This window comes from Eleginops maclovinus, chromosome 20 (assembly GCF_036324505.1).
Source record: "Eleginops maclovinus isolate JMC-PN-2008 ecotype Puerto Natales chromosome 20, JC_Emac_rtc_rv5, whole genome shotgun sequence".
In the NCBI taxonomy this organism is placed as follows: domain Eukaryota; kingdom Metazoa; phylum Chordata; class Actinopteri; order Perciformes; family Eleginopidae; genus Eleginops; species Eleginops maclovinus.
Window position 1 is genome coordinate 27,827,400 of NC_086368.1, and position 16,492 is coordinate 27,843,891.

General features: G+C 43.2%; 1 protein-coding gene across 2 annotated transcripts; it reads left to right on the forward strand.

Annotated features, from left to right (window-relative positions):
- The first annotated feature begins 675 nt into the window (after positions 1-675).
- txnrd3 (thioredoxin reductase 3) lies at positions 676-14,078 on the forward strand. Of its 2 annotated transcripts, none has more exons than XM_063910849.1 (16): positions 676-1,004; positions 2,029-2,089; positions 2,851-2,960; positions 4,523-4,630; positions 5,164-5,236; positions 5,329-5,514; positions 5,599-5,741; positions 6,158-6,273; positions 7,276-7,501; positions 7,730-7,822; positions 8,646-8,722; positions 9,423-9,579; positions 9,679-9,786; positions 11,239-11,334; positions 11,415-11,549; positions 12,916-14,078. In XM_063910849.1, the coding sequence occupies exons 1-16, from the start codon at positions 888-890 to the stop codon at positions 12,976-12,978; spliced, it is 1,869 nt and encodes a 622-aa protein (XP_063766919.1). In that variant the 5' UTR covers positions 676-887; the 3' UTR covers positions 12,979-14,078. The 2 variants fall into 2 exon arrangements, with proteins under 2 accessions (XP_063766919.1, XP_063766920.1); XM_063910850.1 differs by having other exon boundaries at positions 679-1,004; positions 5,329-5,448.
- The last annotated feature ends 2,414 nt before the right edge of the window (positions 14,079-16,492 follow it).

Consider the following 16,492-nt stretch of genomic DNA (forward strand, 5'->3'; position numbering starts at 1 on the left):
GACAATTGCACATGTCCCCACACCAGCAACATTTACAGTAGAACTTAACATTAGAAATCTGAAATGCTCAAAGCCACCACTTCATTATTATCAAATTATGTTCATTGTCTTCTTTGCTTCATTAGTATGTTAGTTTAGGATTGGCTGTCTTCCAGGGACACGTGTGAGGTATTTATTATTTATTGTAAATACACATACGTCTAGTTTGAGTAAGCGTTTGGTTTTTCCGGCACGTAAATAGGCCCTAAATTGTATGTATTTAACAGTTCGTTTTTTTAGTTTATTTAAAGCACTTTAAAATAAATTAAAAACAAAAAAACAATTAAACTGTTAGGCATAATTAAAAATATATATATTTATGTAAAAAACCCTATCCCTTTGTTATATTTACTTAACTTTATTCTATTACTTTAATGTTTTTTTTTATTTGTGTCTGAAGAATCTGAAAGCCATATTGTTTTTTCATGCCTTCATACCAATAAAGATCTTTAAAAAAAAACGTACAAAAAAATAAAATAAGCAAGGCGCTGACGTTTATGTAGGTGTGCTTGTTTTGTTGTAAGGCATCGCCCGCATGGTAGGAGTCCTTCTATTTGCAATGATAATTAACGTAACAGGCGGGATACACGGTGACTAATTCGAGTGCTCCCAAAGCAGCGAGGCAAGATATGCTAAGAGCGGTTTGGCGCGGTCTGTAGACAGGCGGCTGACGGCATTTGGACAGGAACCGAGGAGGTCAAAGCCGGCGACTTTTCACGTTTCCGCTTGGATAGAATTCCCGGGACACATTGGTGGATTTATTAAAACTGATTTTGCTCGGTGTAACTGTTTCCTCCAGCCGTCTATCGAAAGCTTGCCCCTGCAGGCGGACGGAAACACCTTGAAAAATGCCTCCCATCGAAAATGACACCGGGAAGAATGAACTGAAATCTCAGATTCAGCTGCTGATCGACTCCAACCAAGTGATGGTTTTCAGTAAGAGCTACTGTCCGTATTGTGTGAAGGTAAGCTGTTAGTTATGTCTATTTAAGGGCGACCTTGCTTTGCTGGTAAACTTCCATATACACCCATGAAGTAGTACATGGGCTCCGTCTAATTGCTGTGTCATCCTGTCACGTTACTGCAGACAGCGACTTCTGAGGTTGAATGTAGTTCATTACAGCACGTTACCAAAGACTCAGAAAAAAAGAGGTGGAAGAAGTATGCATATCTTGTGCTTCAGTAAAAGTACGAGCACCAGAGTGTAGGTGCTGCAATCAAAGTGTTACTCAAGTAAAAGTATTGGCATCAAAGTAAAAAGCCAAAAGTAAAAGTTTGTATTTTAGTTTTGTTTCTTCTTGATTAGCCCGTGCTATATATGAAACAAATATGAGTTTATATTAACAAAGTGGCCCTGTTCAGTGATATAAGCCGTAAAAAAAATATTGAGAAGATAATAATCTAGACCCACGAAGTAGTACATGGGCTCCGTCTAATTGCTGGCTCGTCCTTGTCACTTTGCTGCAGGTTGAATGATAAGATAAGTTGGCAGCTTTTTTTCGTTACATAACCATCATAATAATAGATAACTTAAAAACAGATGGTATGATATTAAAATATTCCATTACATGGTAGTTAAGTTAAAGCATCAAAAGTTACTTAAAGCATAAACAGTTGAAGTACTCATTCTGCATTGATAATGAAGAGTTCAAAGTTAACTTGGCACCTACTTATAGTCCAAGTATAAGGCGTACTGTCAATGAATTACATTCAATGTACAAATGAATGCTAGCATTTGTTTCTAAGTTCCCACTTTTAGAATATTACTTGGCTTCTTACAGCTAAATTCTGTCATCAGCCATCATAACTTGCGATTTTAGCCAACAATTAGCATTAAAATAAGCTTGTTTTACTATTTCTAATTACGTATACCGAGTATTTTAATGCCAAAGCAGTTAATAGATTGTAATGTAATGGATTTCCTGTAAATTTGGAGAAGGTGTACCGTGTGACTGAAGAAATGAATGTATTTCTTGTTTTATTTTGTAGGTGAAAGACTTGTTCAAAGAGCTGAAACTCGAGTTCAATGTGATGGAGTTGGATCTCATGGGTAAGACATTGCTGATAAATACTGCATTTCAATAAACACTAAATAACAACTGTCCTGTTTGCATTATAGTGTGTAGTTCATTGCTTCTAAAGTGCTTACACATACCAATGATGGGGGTTAAAGTGACATTTAACCTCTGTTACTTTGCCTAATTTAATAGGATGTAAATATAAAATACAGTTCCATGGTGTGAGTAAGAATCTGGGTGTTTTCCCCTCATGCTACAGCAGAGATGTTGTACTTTTGCTGCAGCAGAAAATGCTGAGTCACTCCCTGAAGATACCTTGGCTTCATACCAGATCTCCTTCAACAATACCCTCCCTGCTCTGTCTTTAGAGTTACTTGTGTCAAGTTAAAAGAAGTATAAAACCTAAGTCATATCCTGCTGCAAAGGCAGACAAAAGTGTGTAAAATAATATTTCCTTGTTCTTAGTGAGTAAGATTATCACCCTAACCTCTTGACAACGATCCAGTTGACTTCCTTTAAGTGGAAATGTTACTCAACAGTGTTGCTTTGTTTCACTATTAGACTCTGACTGTAACACACTTACCTAACCACTTAAAAACTAAATAAGTAAGTGACAGTTTAATCCCAGCCTCTGTTTGTGTAGTAAGAGGCTGTGTTGTAAGCACAGACAGGAAGTTGTGATGTTGTTTGAAACATGCCTAGGCTGCGTCTATTACTCACACATTGCCGTATAAAAAGCAGATGTATTGAATGATTGTCATCGTTAACAACATTAACACCTTTTCTGTTTTAGAGGATGGAACCAACTACCAGGATATGCTGCTCGAGATGACCGGACAGAAAAGCGTTCCCAACGTCTTCATCAACAAGACGCACGTGGGAGGCTGCGACAAAACAATGCAGGTGAGGAGGGATATCTCATTAAAAGCTCAAATATTCTCAGTATACACGGCTACAAATTCCTATCTCCTTTGGGGACATGTTACTCGAGCAAGTGGCTCAATAAATGGCGAAAAATTGTGTGAAAAGAATTGTATTTGGCTCAAATTGAAGCTCAAACATCTACTTTTATTCCACTGTTAAGGTCTTAGGATTTAATAATGTAAGACTGACGCACTCTTATGTGCTCCAGTCATTCCTCAAATTAAATACAGAGTTAAATCCCGGGTCAAATGTACGTTTAAGGGCGGAGAACATAATGTCTTCAGTTGTTGTAATAGTATGTTGGATTTCAGTTTCCTTGTCTTATGTCTTCATATTTCCCCTTGTTGATGTTGCAAATGCAGCTGCAGTGATGCAAGAAATATTTCAGACTCGATCTGACAACAAAGTATTATCTCATCTGACTTTTTTAGCTCAAACATGCTTTGTGAAATGCAGCTTGTCCCAGCTAAAGAACAACACATTATTCAGGAGATCTTTGTCACAGCAGAAAGGAAAGGGTGGAAACAAAAACATCTGGGTGTTGCTCTGGAGGAAGTATTAGAAATGTGAGATAACGTCTGCATGATAACACGCTTTGAAGCGAGTAAGTCAGTAAGATGATGTGCTTCAGGACGTTTTTGCTGCTTTGTAGTATTAGGAATCAGCCGGTAAACACAAAATTGGAGAGCAGGCGGCGTGTATAACACTGAGACTCTATAAACAATATCAAACGGCAGCAGGACGTCCAGTAACTTCATATTGAATTCAACCTCCACAAGCTATGAGCTCTGTTTTCCCTTCCAGGACCTTTAAGCTCCTCGTACCCTGCCTGAACCTGTAAGCCCCCCCCCCCCCCCCTCCTTAAGATCTAGGATTTATTTCCAATGAGTTTTAGATATTTAGGTTATTTCATTGAGAGGATGAATCTGGGATAAGTATGTGCTTTTGTTGTGCTCCTTGCTGTGTGAGAACAATGGAGAAGTATCGATGGTAAATTATCGGTAGAGCTGGAGGAACAAGCATTTACATGAGACGTGTTGTTCTTTATGCTAGGGGATCAATTTCACACTAAGCGTGGAGCTCTCTGCTCACTTACATTAAGGTTCCTGCTGATTTTATGAGCCTGATTTGAAGTTAAGTGGATACCATGTCAACCTGGCACTCTGCTGGTTAAGTTTTAAAAAGCACCCAGCACGTTTTCTCAGTACTAACCTCTTTTTGCAAACTTTATTTATCTATGTCTTACAGTCTGATGGCTAATGAAGCCTCAGTTTTACCGTTGACTGCATTAGAGCTGCCAGTAACCGTTTTTATAATATAATAATTGTTTAGCCTCCAAAAAAACTGCATTTTATGGCCGGGCAATGGCGGTAAGAGCACTGCTTGTACTGGGAACATAATTACAACAGCTGTTATGAGAATGCCTGTTAAATCTTTGATGTCTATAGTCCTTCAGCTTTATTTGATATGAGTCATGCATGTTGTCTCTGTAAAATAATACCTGCTGCATTGATTGAAACCTGCGTTGCTGCCCCTGTCAGGCTCATAAAGACGGCAGCCTGCAGCAGCTCCTGTGTGGAGAGAGCGAAGCGTACGACTACGACCTGATCGTCATCGGGGGAGGATCTGGAGGCCTGGCCTGCTCAAAGGTGACGCGATTAAACGCATTCAGTTATCCATTAAAGAGCCCCTGATTATGCTATTCAGGCTTTTCACTTTCCTCTAGTGTGTTATTTATTGTGGTGTAAGGTCCCAAAGTTCCCTCCAGAGAAAAACAGAAAACAGAAAATAGAATTTCTGAAAGTTAACCCAAATTAAAAGCCACATTTAAAAAGATAGGTTTTCTTATTTCCTTTTAAAATAGTTTATTTGGAGGCTTTTTGCTTTTAATCAGATAGGACAGTGGAGAGTGACAGGAAAGTGGGAGAGAGAGTCGGGTTGGGATCCGGAAAGGACCACGGGTCGGGAATCGAACCCGGGTCGCCGGCTTGTGGTGCAGGTGCTCCAGCCAGTCGCGCCACGGCCGGAGCTTTCAATTTACTTTTAAACATTTCAAGGGAGTTAAAGCGTGTAAGCATGTCACAGTAGAGGCACAAAATACAGAAACGAACCAGGAAATGAGCAGAATATGTCCTCTTTAAGTCTGCAGAAACTTAAATGCTGGATTTATGTCCCATCACAGGAAGCTGCTGCATTGGGGAAGAAGGCCATGGTCCTGGACTATGTTGTGCCCACTCCAAAGGGAACCACCTGGGGTAAGAGGCTTCATTTTAAGGATGTAGTTGGTGCATCGTACGTTTTAATCTCTGTATTGACGGTTTCTATTTAATGCTACCGTGTTCGACAGGTCTGGGTGGAACCTGTGTGAACGTGGGCTGCATCCCCAAGAAGCTGATGCATCAGACGGCCATGCTGGGCACCGCCATCCAGGACGCCCGCAAGTTCGGCTGGGAGATCGACGAGTCAGGTGAGGAGGCCTCAGAGCAGCGGCCCCGGAGGTCACGCCGTGGCGACATCGGGCCGGTTTGCCGCGGTAAATGTGGCGAGGCAAACCTTGTCAGAAGTGGTGTTTGTCTCAATTCCACTGCCTCTAATACTGGTTTCTGTGTGTTCCCAGTGAAGCACAACTGGGACACGATGAAGGAGGCGGTGAACAACTACATCGGCTCCCTCAACTGGGGCTACAGGGTGGCTCTGAGGGACAAGAACGTCAACTACGTCAACGCCTACGCAGAGTTCGTGGAACCACACAAAATCAAGGTAAAATATCTGATATAAACGAAGCTTGTACGGATGTTAAACTGGGATAACTGGTTCCACAGCCAGAACGCTTGCAAGCAGGATTAGCTGAGTAAACGACTGATTGGTGGTGTTGTCCGGCCTGTCGACGCAAACTGTTTTGTTTGATTTTTTTAAAGGCTGTGTTAAACCTTTAACGCCTTCATTTCAACAGTGTTGTTGTTGGCTTCCCTGCTTCAAAGCATCTTTAGTTTCACCCAAAGCCTCCTGCACATACTGGACAGGGTTTGGAGGGTTACTTCTTATCCATTTCAAATACTAGTTACCTGTAAGAATGCTCTCCTGACAGTTGACGATATACCGCAGGATGATTCAGCAGAATTGCTCCGTGTTCTTGGCTGCAACAATAACTCAGAGCTCCTCCTTTTTTCTGACAGGCAACAAACAAACGAGGGAAGGAGACGTTTTACACAGCGGCTAAGTTTGTCTTGGCTACGGGCGAGAGGCCGCGCTACCTCGGTATCCCCGGAGACAAGGAGTACTGCATCACCAGGTGAGAGCAGACTGCCAGTTACACGACGTGCAGTCTCTTAAGCGGGTGACCAATCACAACAGAACCAGCCGTCTAACCAATCACAGCAGCTCTGGTTTCAGACAGAGGGTGAAAAGAGGTGGCAGTATGAGAGAAATAAAGAGCTTCTTGAACATTGAAGCATGGAGACAATCAACAGATGTCTAAAAAGAGAGAGAGTGTGATCTTTGAAAACACCGACACACCCTCTAATCCTCTAGGCGCTTGTCTCCTCTGCGGGGGGGCTTTGTCATCCATTATCTGTGTGAATGTTATGTAATATTCTCCTCAGGTGCCTTCAGTGATTACGCTGCTGTAGAGGCAACCTACAAACCATCTCATGCTGCTCACTTAGTCCCACAACACCTTAAACCAGAGGGTGTTTGACACCAGACAGTGTGTTCTGCAGTGTGTCCTCTGGTGTGTCCTGCAGTGTGTCCTGCAGTGTGTCCTGTAGTGTGTCCTCTGGTGTGTCCTGCAGTGTGTTCTGCAGTGTGTTCTGCAGTGTGTCCTGCAGTGTGTTCTGCATTGTGTCCTGTAGTGTGTCCTGCAGTGTTTTGACTGGTGAGGTCTTTTGTATGCAAAGTAAGTATTTGAATATCCAGTTGGATGTTATCTGATATCAGTGCATATGATTGATTCTTTTTTATAGCAGTTGCTGTTTCACCACTCTTTAATCAATATATATAGGAGTAGTCTTTATTATATTTATCTCTTTATGAGGCGTGTGTCCGGAGATCTGACACTGAGAGACGTCATAAAAAGCTCTTAAATATTTGTTTTTATTATTAAACCAACAGCGTACAGGAAATGACTTAATGGCCGTCACATCCTTTACTCGTGCAGTTTACATGTGAAGCCAGAGAAGACATTATTGCTATTATTTAAGCCTTAGCTGACCGTTTACATGCACTAAAACCTGTATAACACCACAGGAAAGGGAAAACACCTTTTTGAAATTGCAATCACCCCCCCCCCCTTCAGTGACGACCTCTTCTCGTTGCCACACTGCCCGGGGAAGACCCTGGTCATCGGGGCGTCCTACGTGGCTCTGGAGTGCGGGGGCTTCCTGGCCGGCCTGGGCCTGGACGTCACAGTCATGGTCCGGTCCATCCTGCTGAGGGGCTTCGATCAGGAGATGGCCAACCGAGCCGGGGAGCACATGGAGGAGCACGGCGTCAAGTTCCTCCGCAAATATGTCCCCGTAAAGGTCAGGGTTCATTTGTGTTTGCAGTTCAAAATGAAAGCTTAGAGTTTATTCTACTTTCATTGGTAGCCAAGGCTACTGGTGGTCAGCAGACTTTGGACTGTGTGATCAGATTTACTGTCGTACCGTCTTGCATCATAGGATTTATCTCTCAGCGAGACGTTAGACGGAAGCACAAAGGTTTATCTGTGTGTGTGTGTGTGTGTGTGTGTGTGTGTGTGTGTGTGTCAGGTGGAGGAGCTGGAGGCGGGATCTCCCGGCAGGCTGAAGGTGACAGCCAAGTCCACAGAGAGCGACGAGGTCATCGAGGGGGAGTACAACACTGTGCGTACTGATCACCTCCTCCTCCACACCCCTCACTGCTGTTTGTGAAGCTGCTTTCTGGGACAATTTCGTAGAGCTTAAATAAAAAAAATAACCAAAAGGGTTAAATATAATTCCATAAATCAGTAAAAACTTCATTCAATTTGGCATTTATGTTTTTAAATGTGTTTCCAAGAGTCTGTTTTAATTTCATACTTGCATTTACTACATCAACTATCTTAACCAATGTACCCCGCTATCAGAAACAGTGAGCTGCAGGTCTGTCGCTGCCTCTTCCATCTGGTTGTTGATGTGTCTTTTGTTGGTTTAAATTCACCAAAGACAGCAACACCCGTGTCCTGCGACGTAAAGTTACTCTTCCTGTCGATGGAAAGAGCATACATGGATACGACTGCTTTAATTTCGCTGTCTGGAGGCGAGCTACAGCACTTTATAATAACACTGTGCACATTTAGCTTCTCCTAAGGGACGTTTAAAAGGACGTCACGTATTAAAAGACGGACTTCAAATACGTTTAGATCAGAATTGAGTTTGTTGTACGTTCACACGTGTTTGGTGCAAACCTATACAACATAAGGAAGTAAGAGAGGGTCAAAAATAAAACTATTTGGCTATAAAAAAGAATGACAGACAGATTTAATAATATACTAAATAAACTACGACCTTGGCACAATGAATGCATGACCAACTGCAGTGCTTCATTAAGTCCCTGAACCTGAAAACGAGCAGCATGTGTCCTCATTATATGACACACTAAACAACAGCTCTCCTGCAGCAATGCCCTCAGGGTTTCCTTCTAACTTGAGTCCTCTCTGTCCCTCAGGTGTTGATAGCGGTGGGCCGGGACGCATGCACGGACAAGATCGGGCTGGACAAGACGGGGGTCAAAGTCAACCCAAAGTGAGTTTATCACCTTCTATCCTCTCTCCTCCACGCGGCTATCCCATTACACCAGGGGGAGGTCTGTGCCTTTAAGGCTCGCGGTACAGTCATGGTGATTCAGCACTTATTGCCGTCCCATGGCTCTGTGCAGGGGGGGGGTGTGCAGAGGTGTATCAGCTGCTTCTGAAGGCCGTAAAATGAATTTTCCGAGAGCTTTTTCCGATCTGCAGACTTCACTATGCTCAGGATGTGTTCATGGGAACATTTGAGGAAGCTGTTTGTGATTTATTCCTAAATTTAGGAGCGTGGGGAACGTTTTCTTTAAGTGTTTGCTCTGCTCTGTTTTTGTGAATGGCTGCACGGTTCAGTCTGAGAGGATTAAGACAGCATGAGGCCGGCTTAAAGGAGCGCCCGGTCACATGGAGCCGGTCTCATGACCCTCGTAGTATTCTGAAGCCGAGACACGGCCAGGGGGGGGTGCAGCTGGGTTCAGGGGCCTGCAGAGCGGGGGTCATTTTTTCTATTTTATACCTAAAGGTCAATCAGAAGACCTAGTTTAGATCCAGTCCATTCATGCTTTCACATATTTGGTTTCCGCCTAAAGCTCTTTTAACAAAAAACAGATTATTTATTCAGCTTTGCAACATAAATGTCATTTCACCGCCATGACGTTCAGAATGAAATGTTCCTAAACTCTGAACATTTCCGAATGCTGCAGGACTGGAAAGATCCCGGTGAGTGACGAGGAGCAGACCAACGTCCCTCACATCTACGCCATCGGGGACATCCTGGAGGGAAAGTGGGAGCTGACGCCCGTCGCCATCCAGGCCGGCCGGCTGCTGGCCCGACGCCTCTACGGGGGGGGTACACTCAAGGTACAGCAGCATTGAAGAGTCCCTTCACACATCACCGCCATAAAGAGGCTTTACTTCATTCTGAATCGTGTGTGTGTGTGTGTGTGTGTGTGCGCGCAGTGTGACTACATCAACGTCCCCACCACCGTCTTCACCCCGCTGGAGTACGGCTGCTGCGGGCTGTCGGAGGATCGAGCCATCGAGCTCTACGGGCAGGAGAACCTCGAGGTAACACACACACACACACACACACACACTCACACTCACACCTGAATCATTAATCATCCATCTAGTTCAACTCAGTGTGAACCTTGTGGCTGATCAAATCTGGAGTTCTGCTTCTGTAATTCAGGTTCCCAACATCTAGGCAAGCAGTGGATTTTACTGGAAGCATTTTTTGACACCGAACCTGACACCGAACCTGACACCACAGCGTTAACTATATTTCCTGTTGGTGTCATTTCCTTGTTTTCATTGGACAGGGGACAGGATCATCTCGCCATGCAGGGACAGCGCCTTGTCCTCTATAGCTGAGTTTCAGTCATGACGCATTCTGATGCTTTCTTTAAGGGCTAAACCATTAAGTCCAAATCAAACAGAAACCATTATTTGTTGACTTTTAGGGGGAAACTATTCCATTAAATGCTGCTGATTTGACTTCCATGTTGTGCTACGTTCATATAAAAGAGTATAGTTTTGAAATAAGACACTAAACTAAAACTGAATTGCCTCCAAACAACGAATGGAGATCAATTCTGGGACCCTTGCTCTTTACTTTCTGCTCCTTAAGTTCATGACAGCTCCACAAAGGTGGAGCAGGAACACGTGGAGCGCCCCCTGGTGGCCGGTATAGCTGGTTTAGCTAGTGCTTGATTTGGTTAAATAATCTCTAAAGGAGAAATTACATTTTGTGTGTGTGTGTGTGTGTGTGTGTTTTGCCTTAATCCAGACACGTCAGTCCGTGTGGTTTGCATGAACTTGTTGCTTGCTTCCTGAATGAGACTTGTTTGTGCGTGCCGATTGGTCACCAGCCAGACAGAAAGTATACGGTGTATAATTACAGCGTCTCGGTAATAAGAGCCCCTCCATCCAAAGATTCAGGGGAACAACAAGAGCTGTCCTCTCTGTTTCTTTGATAGATCGCATGTCCTCATAGCGCCTTTCACTCAGACAGTCCAGCAGAGAGCCTGCAGTCATCGCTCTGACTTTTGTCTCCGTACCTGGGTCCTCTTCCTCGCTATTTTTAAACGAAAGCATCTCTTTAGGTTATCAGCGAGACCCTCCTTTTTTGAAATGGTCTTTTTAGTTTTTATAATTTACCTTTATATTGTTATTATTGTTGGTCTTAACATTCATTATTTATTTCATAGCAACATTTCCTTGTGGTGTTTAATGTTTCCACCCGTTACAGTAAGGGTGCAGAACTGATGAGTGATGCATATATACTTTCCACCCACACATTTTACAAGCATTTTATTTGAAATACAAGAAAAGAAAGAAACAAATGGATCCAGCTATTGATTTGTTTAGTGTTTTTAATTTGAAAGGTACCCGCTGTTTGCCCACTACGAATACTTTTCCTCCGGAGCCCTTCCTGACGTGGACGCAGGCCCTTATGGGAAAGCCGTTAGTAAACTTCGCTGTAACAGAGCCTCATGTGTCTCTGCTCTCCGTCCCCAGGTGTTCCACAGTCTGTTCTGGCCCCTGGAGTTCACCGTGCCCAACCGAGACAACAACAAGTGCTACGCCAAGATCATCTGCAACAAGCTGGACAACGTGAGAGCCTCACTGCGCCGTCACACCGTCTGAATCAGACCTGTCGCTGGGTCACACGATTAACCTCCGTCTCGTTTTAGGACCGGGTCATCGGGTTCCACTATCTGGGTCCGAACGCCGGAGAGGTGACGCAGGGCTTCGGGACGGCCATGAAGTGTGGCGCCACCAAGGAGCAGCTGGACAACACCATCGGCATCCACCCGACCTGCGCCGAGGTGAGGAGGCTGCTCTTTATGTGGATTTATTCCCATTGCTTCTCAAATTGATGAGGTTTTTGTGTCGAAATGGGACGTTTCCACCAGTTACTGAACCGTGTAAACGAAGCCTTCCTCTTTCATTCTTTCACTTTCAAAAAGTTGCAATATCATATTGAAACAGAAAGCTTTTATTCAACCCTCAGCGCGGAAATGTCCGGCGTCACAGACGTGCAGATAAAGGAAACTTGCGTATTAAATTAAAACTGACGCACCTGTTAGTAAGAATCTAAACAATTTAGTAAAGAAAAAGGAGAGTGCCATGGTACAATTGTACAACATGTTAAAAATAAATGGTGTCAAACTCATATAAGTCCATATTGCAATAACACTGGTATTGCGCAACAGTTTTTTAATCAAAGTCTGGGATTACATTTTTTTTAAAACTGGTGGGATTTTTATTTAGGTATTTATTTTTATGGCCATACATTTCTATGCCTTCCAAGTGTGTGTGCACGTAAACATGGTCACATACTCCTGCCAGATATAACAGCCTAGAGCTGAATTAGGGATGACTTTAGGTTGTAGAATTCGACTTGAGTTTCTCTTTTTCTGGGGCCAAATATCCAAACGTTTTAACCTTTTTATTAATATGAGACTGTGCTCGTTCATTTCCATCGTCTCGCAGTAGAACAAACGCATGGCTGCTTCTCACAGCATGGTGCAAATGTGTCCCGTTGACTAAAAAGGAGCAGGAAGAGACAAACCGCGGCAGAGCAAAACGCTTGTTCACCGAAGATGTCCTTTGTGTGCATTGCAGAATTTAAAAGATGTGTATCCTGGTGGTAAAAACACAAAGATCATGATCCTTTGCTTCCTGTCGAAATAGTTCCTGCTTTGCTAGTTTTTTCATCTAAATCTGTGTGAATGATCGTGCAGATTTGATCCGAATCCACTAAACCCTGCCGCTTCAAATACATTTCATTGATTTAATGAACACGTCTGTAATCTGTCATGAGTTTTTATGCAGAATGAATTCATGAGTGATGCAAGCTGTGCATTGATTAGCTCCATTCAGGATCTCCCTGTTCCACCTTCATTATGTAGATGGTGTTTGGTGATAATTGCGACACATTAAGCTGCTTAATCGCCTTGTTTGATGTTTTCCACGTCTTTAATTTCCATCTAGACACAAAATTCAGATCTTCATTTTGAATGAAAGCGGGACGCTGGTGATGTAACCCTGCTGTGCCCACGTCCGAGTTTAATAATCCATTAAGAGACTATAGTTTCAAACAAATGTCAGCAGTGCTGCAAAGAAGTAGATTTTAATGTCCTAACGTTGTCCTCCTCCTCCTCCTCCTCCTCCTCCTCCCCTCCCCTCCAGGTGTTCACCACTCTGGAGGTGACCAAGAGCTCGGGTGGAGACATCACCCAGTCCGGCTGCTGAGGTTAAACCCTGCTCGTTTAGCGGGCTGCGCTCATGTCTGACTCACCCCAACATCCCCTACTCTCTCTCATCTCAGCCTCCCCCCCCATCTCAGCTGCTCCCTTCACAGAGCCGCTGAGTCTGGGAGACTTGAACGAGGTGACGGTAAATGAGTCTGAACGACATGAGTCCGCAGCCTGCTGAACAGCGGGGTTACTCTGCTGATTTCTCCTGGGCTCCACCAGTCCTTCTCAGAGGAGCACCAACACACACACACTCACTATGTGTGTGTGTGTGTGTTTGGGCTGTCTGTGACGTCCTGGCCCGTAACCTTGAATTCTCAGGTGGGCGAGGATCGATGTACCTCTGCAGGAGCGCCTGATTTGGCGTCCAAACCTTCGTCCAAACCCCCAACAGCAAACACTTCTCCCAGTACACACATTCACTACAGAATTACGGATTCAAAGCGGCACGCGGGCGAGGTTTTAAAGGATGCTCGGCTCCAGCTTGTGATGGAAACCTTTTATTTAAAGTGTGTGTGTGTGTGTGTGTGTGTGTGTGTGTGTAGGTTAATACGTCAGTTTTCCTTCTGTTGAGCCTCCATTATTCCACACTCATTATTATGTCTTTTAGGGTGAGAATGAGTTCATGTAGCTGTCTATATTTATCTGTTTGTGTGTGTGTGTGTGTGTGTGTGTGTGTGTGTGTGTGTGTGTGGTGAGCATCTGCCTTAAAGAAAACTCTTCCAAAGTCTGCAGAGGGATCTTTCAACCCTCGCCGTGCTGCACCACCCTCGCAGAAATACAACCCGAGTCGCACTGAATGTTGTGTTTCAATAATAAGACGGAAAAGCATTTTCAGAAGTTTCTACTCAATTAATTTAATGCTCGTTTGTGGCGTCTGGCGTTATTTGTACGCCGAGGATATATTCAGTGTTCTAAAGGACAGTGTTGAGACTGCTGTCGCCGAGTGACTCTGGTCAGATGTATAAATGACTCGTTCGTTGGCGTCAAAACCACTGTAGATTACTTCTTTCGAGATTTAGTAAAGGATGAATACAACTTCTGTCTGATGTGTCCTCTTCACTCTTGGAAATACAAATAAAAACTATATAAAAACGTTGTTGTTTTATGGGGTTTATTGTACTCGCTGGATGACTCATTTCCATGCAACAGATGCAGCACACTTTATTGCAGTTTGAATTGTTTTACTGCTGGTCAACCTCACATACAGATAATGGTGCTTTAACTTGTATTTTTAATCATTGAATACTATGCAACGCTCATTTATTATGAGTTAATATGAAACACATTTTTGATTTAGGATGATCTCATGAAAGCATCACATGTTTATTTCATCCCAAAATGTAATTTTCAAGGTGTCAGCGCTCTCCTCGTTCAACCAATCACGTGCAAGTAGGCGTCGGCTTACCATTACATAGAAGGTGACAGTACAGAGCTTCCATTGGTTACTGTACATCATTAAATACATGGTTATGGTTATTTCAAAATTCCAATAAATAACGTCAAAATAATCTGACTTTTGAGTTTTATTTCCACATTTTTGACACACAGATGTGAGTACACCCCATCCCTCTTGCCAATCCAACTAATTACAGATGTTCGATGCAATCCTATAAATGAATCTGCCAACATGTTACATTTTACATGAAGACCATCACCACATCAGTTATCAGACCTAACCCTAACCCATTTTCTTACCGTTATTTCACAATTTATTGGTTCCTTTAAATCATTTGTGTTATAGTGTTCTATTTATGTCCCACACCGCAGCACAGCTCAATTACACAGATCTGAACACACCCAGGGCTCAGAACCAGCAGCCTGTGATCTACATCAGAGAGCCGTTACATACAATAACACGTCTATAAATAAGAGCATCATTTCCTGTCCTCTGTGGGACCGCTCGGTGTTGGTCTGCATCAATGGGGTCCGGCTGGTGTGAAGCCTTTGTTGCATCTGATAACAGTGTCACCTGCACGGCTGCCGTGGCAACACTGGCTTTGATGGGTTTTATTTGGATGATGGAGGACAATCTGTCCTTGAGAGGAGATCATTAATTCACTGGTGTTGGTAATTCGAGAAGAGCATGAAAGAGACTTATGATGGTTATGAAATCAATCTGAAATTGAAAATTCTTCTGTTTTTTTTAAATATATTTCTATGTTGAATGTTTTAGGCCCAAAATACATTAGTGATCTCCTGCTACATTATGAACACATGCAGAACTCTCAGGTCTTCTGGGACGGGTCAGCTTTCTGTCCCCAGGCTTAGAACTAAACAAGGCGTTCAGTTATTATGCTCCAAATATCTGGAACAAACTCCCAGAACCCTGCAGGTCCGCTGCTACTCTTAAATCCAGGCTGAAAACGTTTCTTTTGTCCGCTGCTTTTAATGGAACTGTTCTTATCTGACATTGCACTGTGACTTTTATTCATAGAGATAGAATGGGAGGATGAACCCCTCTTTATTAGTCACATACATGCACACAGCAGAGCACACACAGTGAAATTGGTCCTCTGCATTTGACCCATCCTAGTACTAGGAGCAGTGGGCAGCTATTGTGCAGCGCCCGGGGAGCAATGGGGAGGGGGGGATTGGAGGTGTCCGGTGCCTTGCTCAAGGGCACCACAGCAGGGCCTAGGAGGTGAACTGGGACCTCTCCAAGTAGCAGTCCACTTTCCATATTTCATGTCTGTTCGGGGACTTGAACCGGCGACCCTACGATTCCCAGTCCAAGCCCCTACTGACTGAGCCACTGCTGTATGTTATACCTGTTGTGTTTCTTTTCTTATCTTTGCTTTAAATGACTGTTTTGTGTTCATGCTGCACTATTTCTAAATGCTCTTTATGTCTTCCATTTTTGTAAAGCACTTTGAATTGCCTTGTGTTGAAAGGTGCTTTATAAATAAACTTGCTTGTGTCTACTTTTGCATATTTGTAGTAAAAGTGTTTCTATATTTCTGATGTCTAACATTTGGTGTTTACTACAAACTCTAATTTAATGTCTATGTTTTTTTTGTGGAGCTGTTGCTTTGGTCTGAATCTGTGAGCTAACCACGGCCCGTTCATTTGAATATAAGAAATGGAAAGAGCCGTGAAATAAATGTGACAAAAAAGTCCCTTCAAATAAATCAGTGTGTTTAAATGTACATTTATATATATTTATTGCCTCATTTATTATTTCAGAATTCATTTCATTACCATGTTTATTTATACATGTGTTTATTTCATTATTTATGTGTTTAGTTATTTAATTTTGGCTGAGCTGAACACCTGCCCCCACTTTACCTGCACCTTACGAACACTTCACTCACACCTTCACACCCAGATGCCAGCAGGGGAGTGAGGGTTCCTTCGTGGTCTCATCGTGACACTTTGAAGTCGTTTTCTTTCCCAAACAGCTCTGTTATTATAGTCTTTTTAGATGTGTGTGTCTTTTATGTTAGTCTTGGGTCTCTTTGGAGTAATTTTGCTTCTTTTTGTGGTCGTTTTGAGTCTCTGTAGTAATTCTG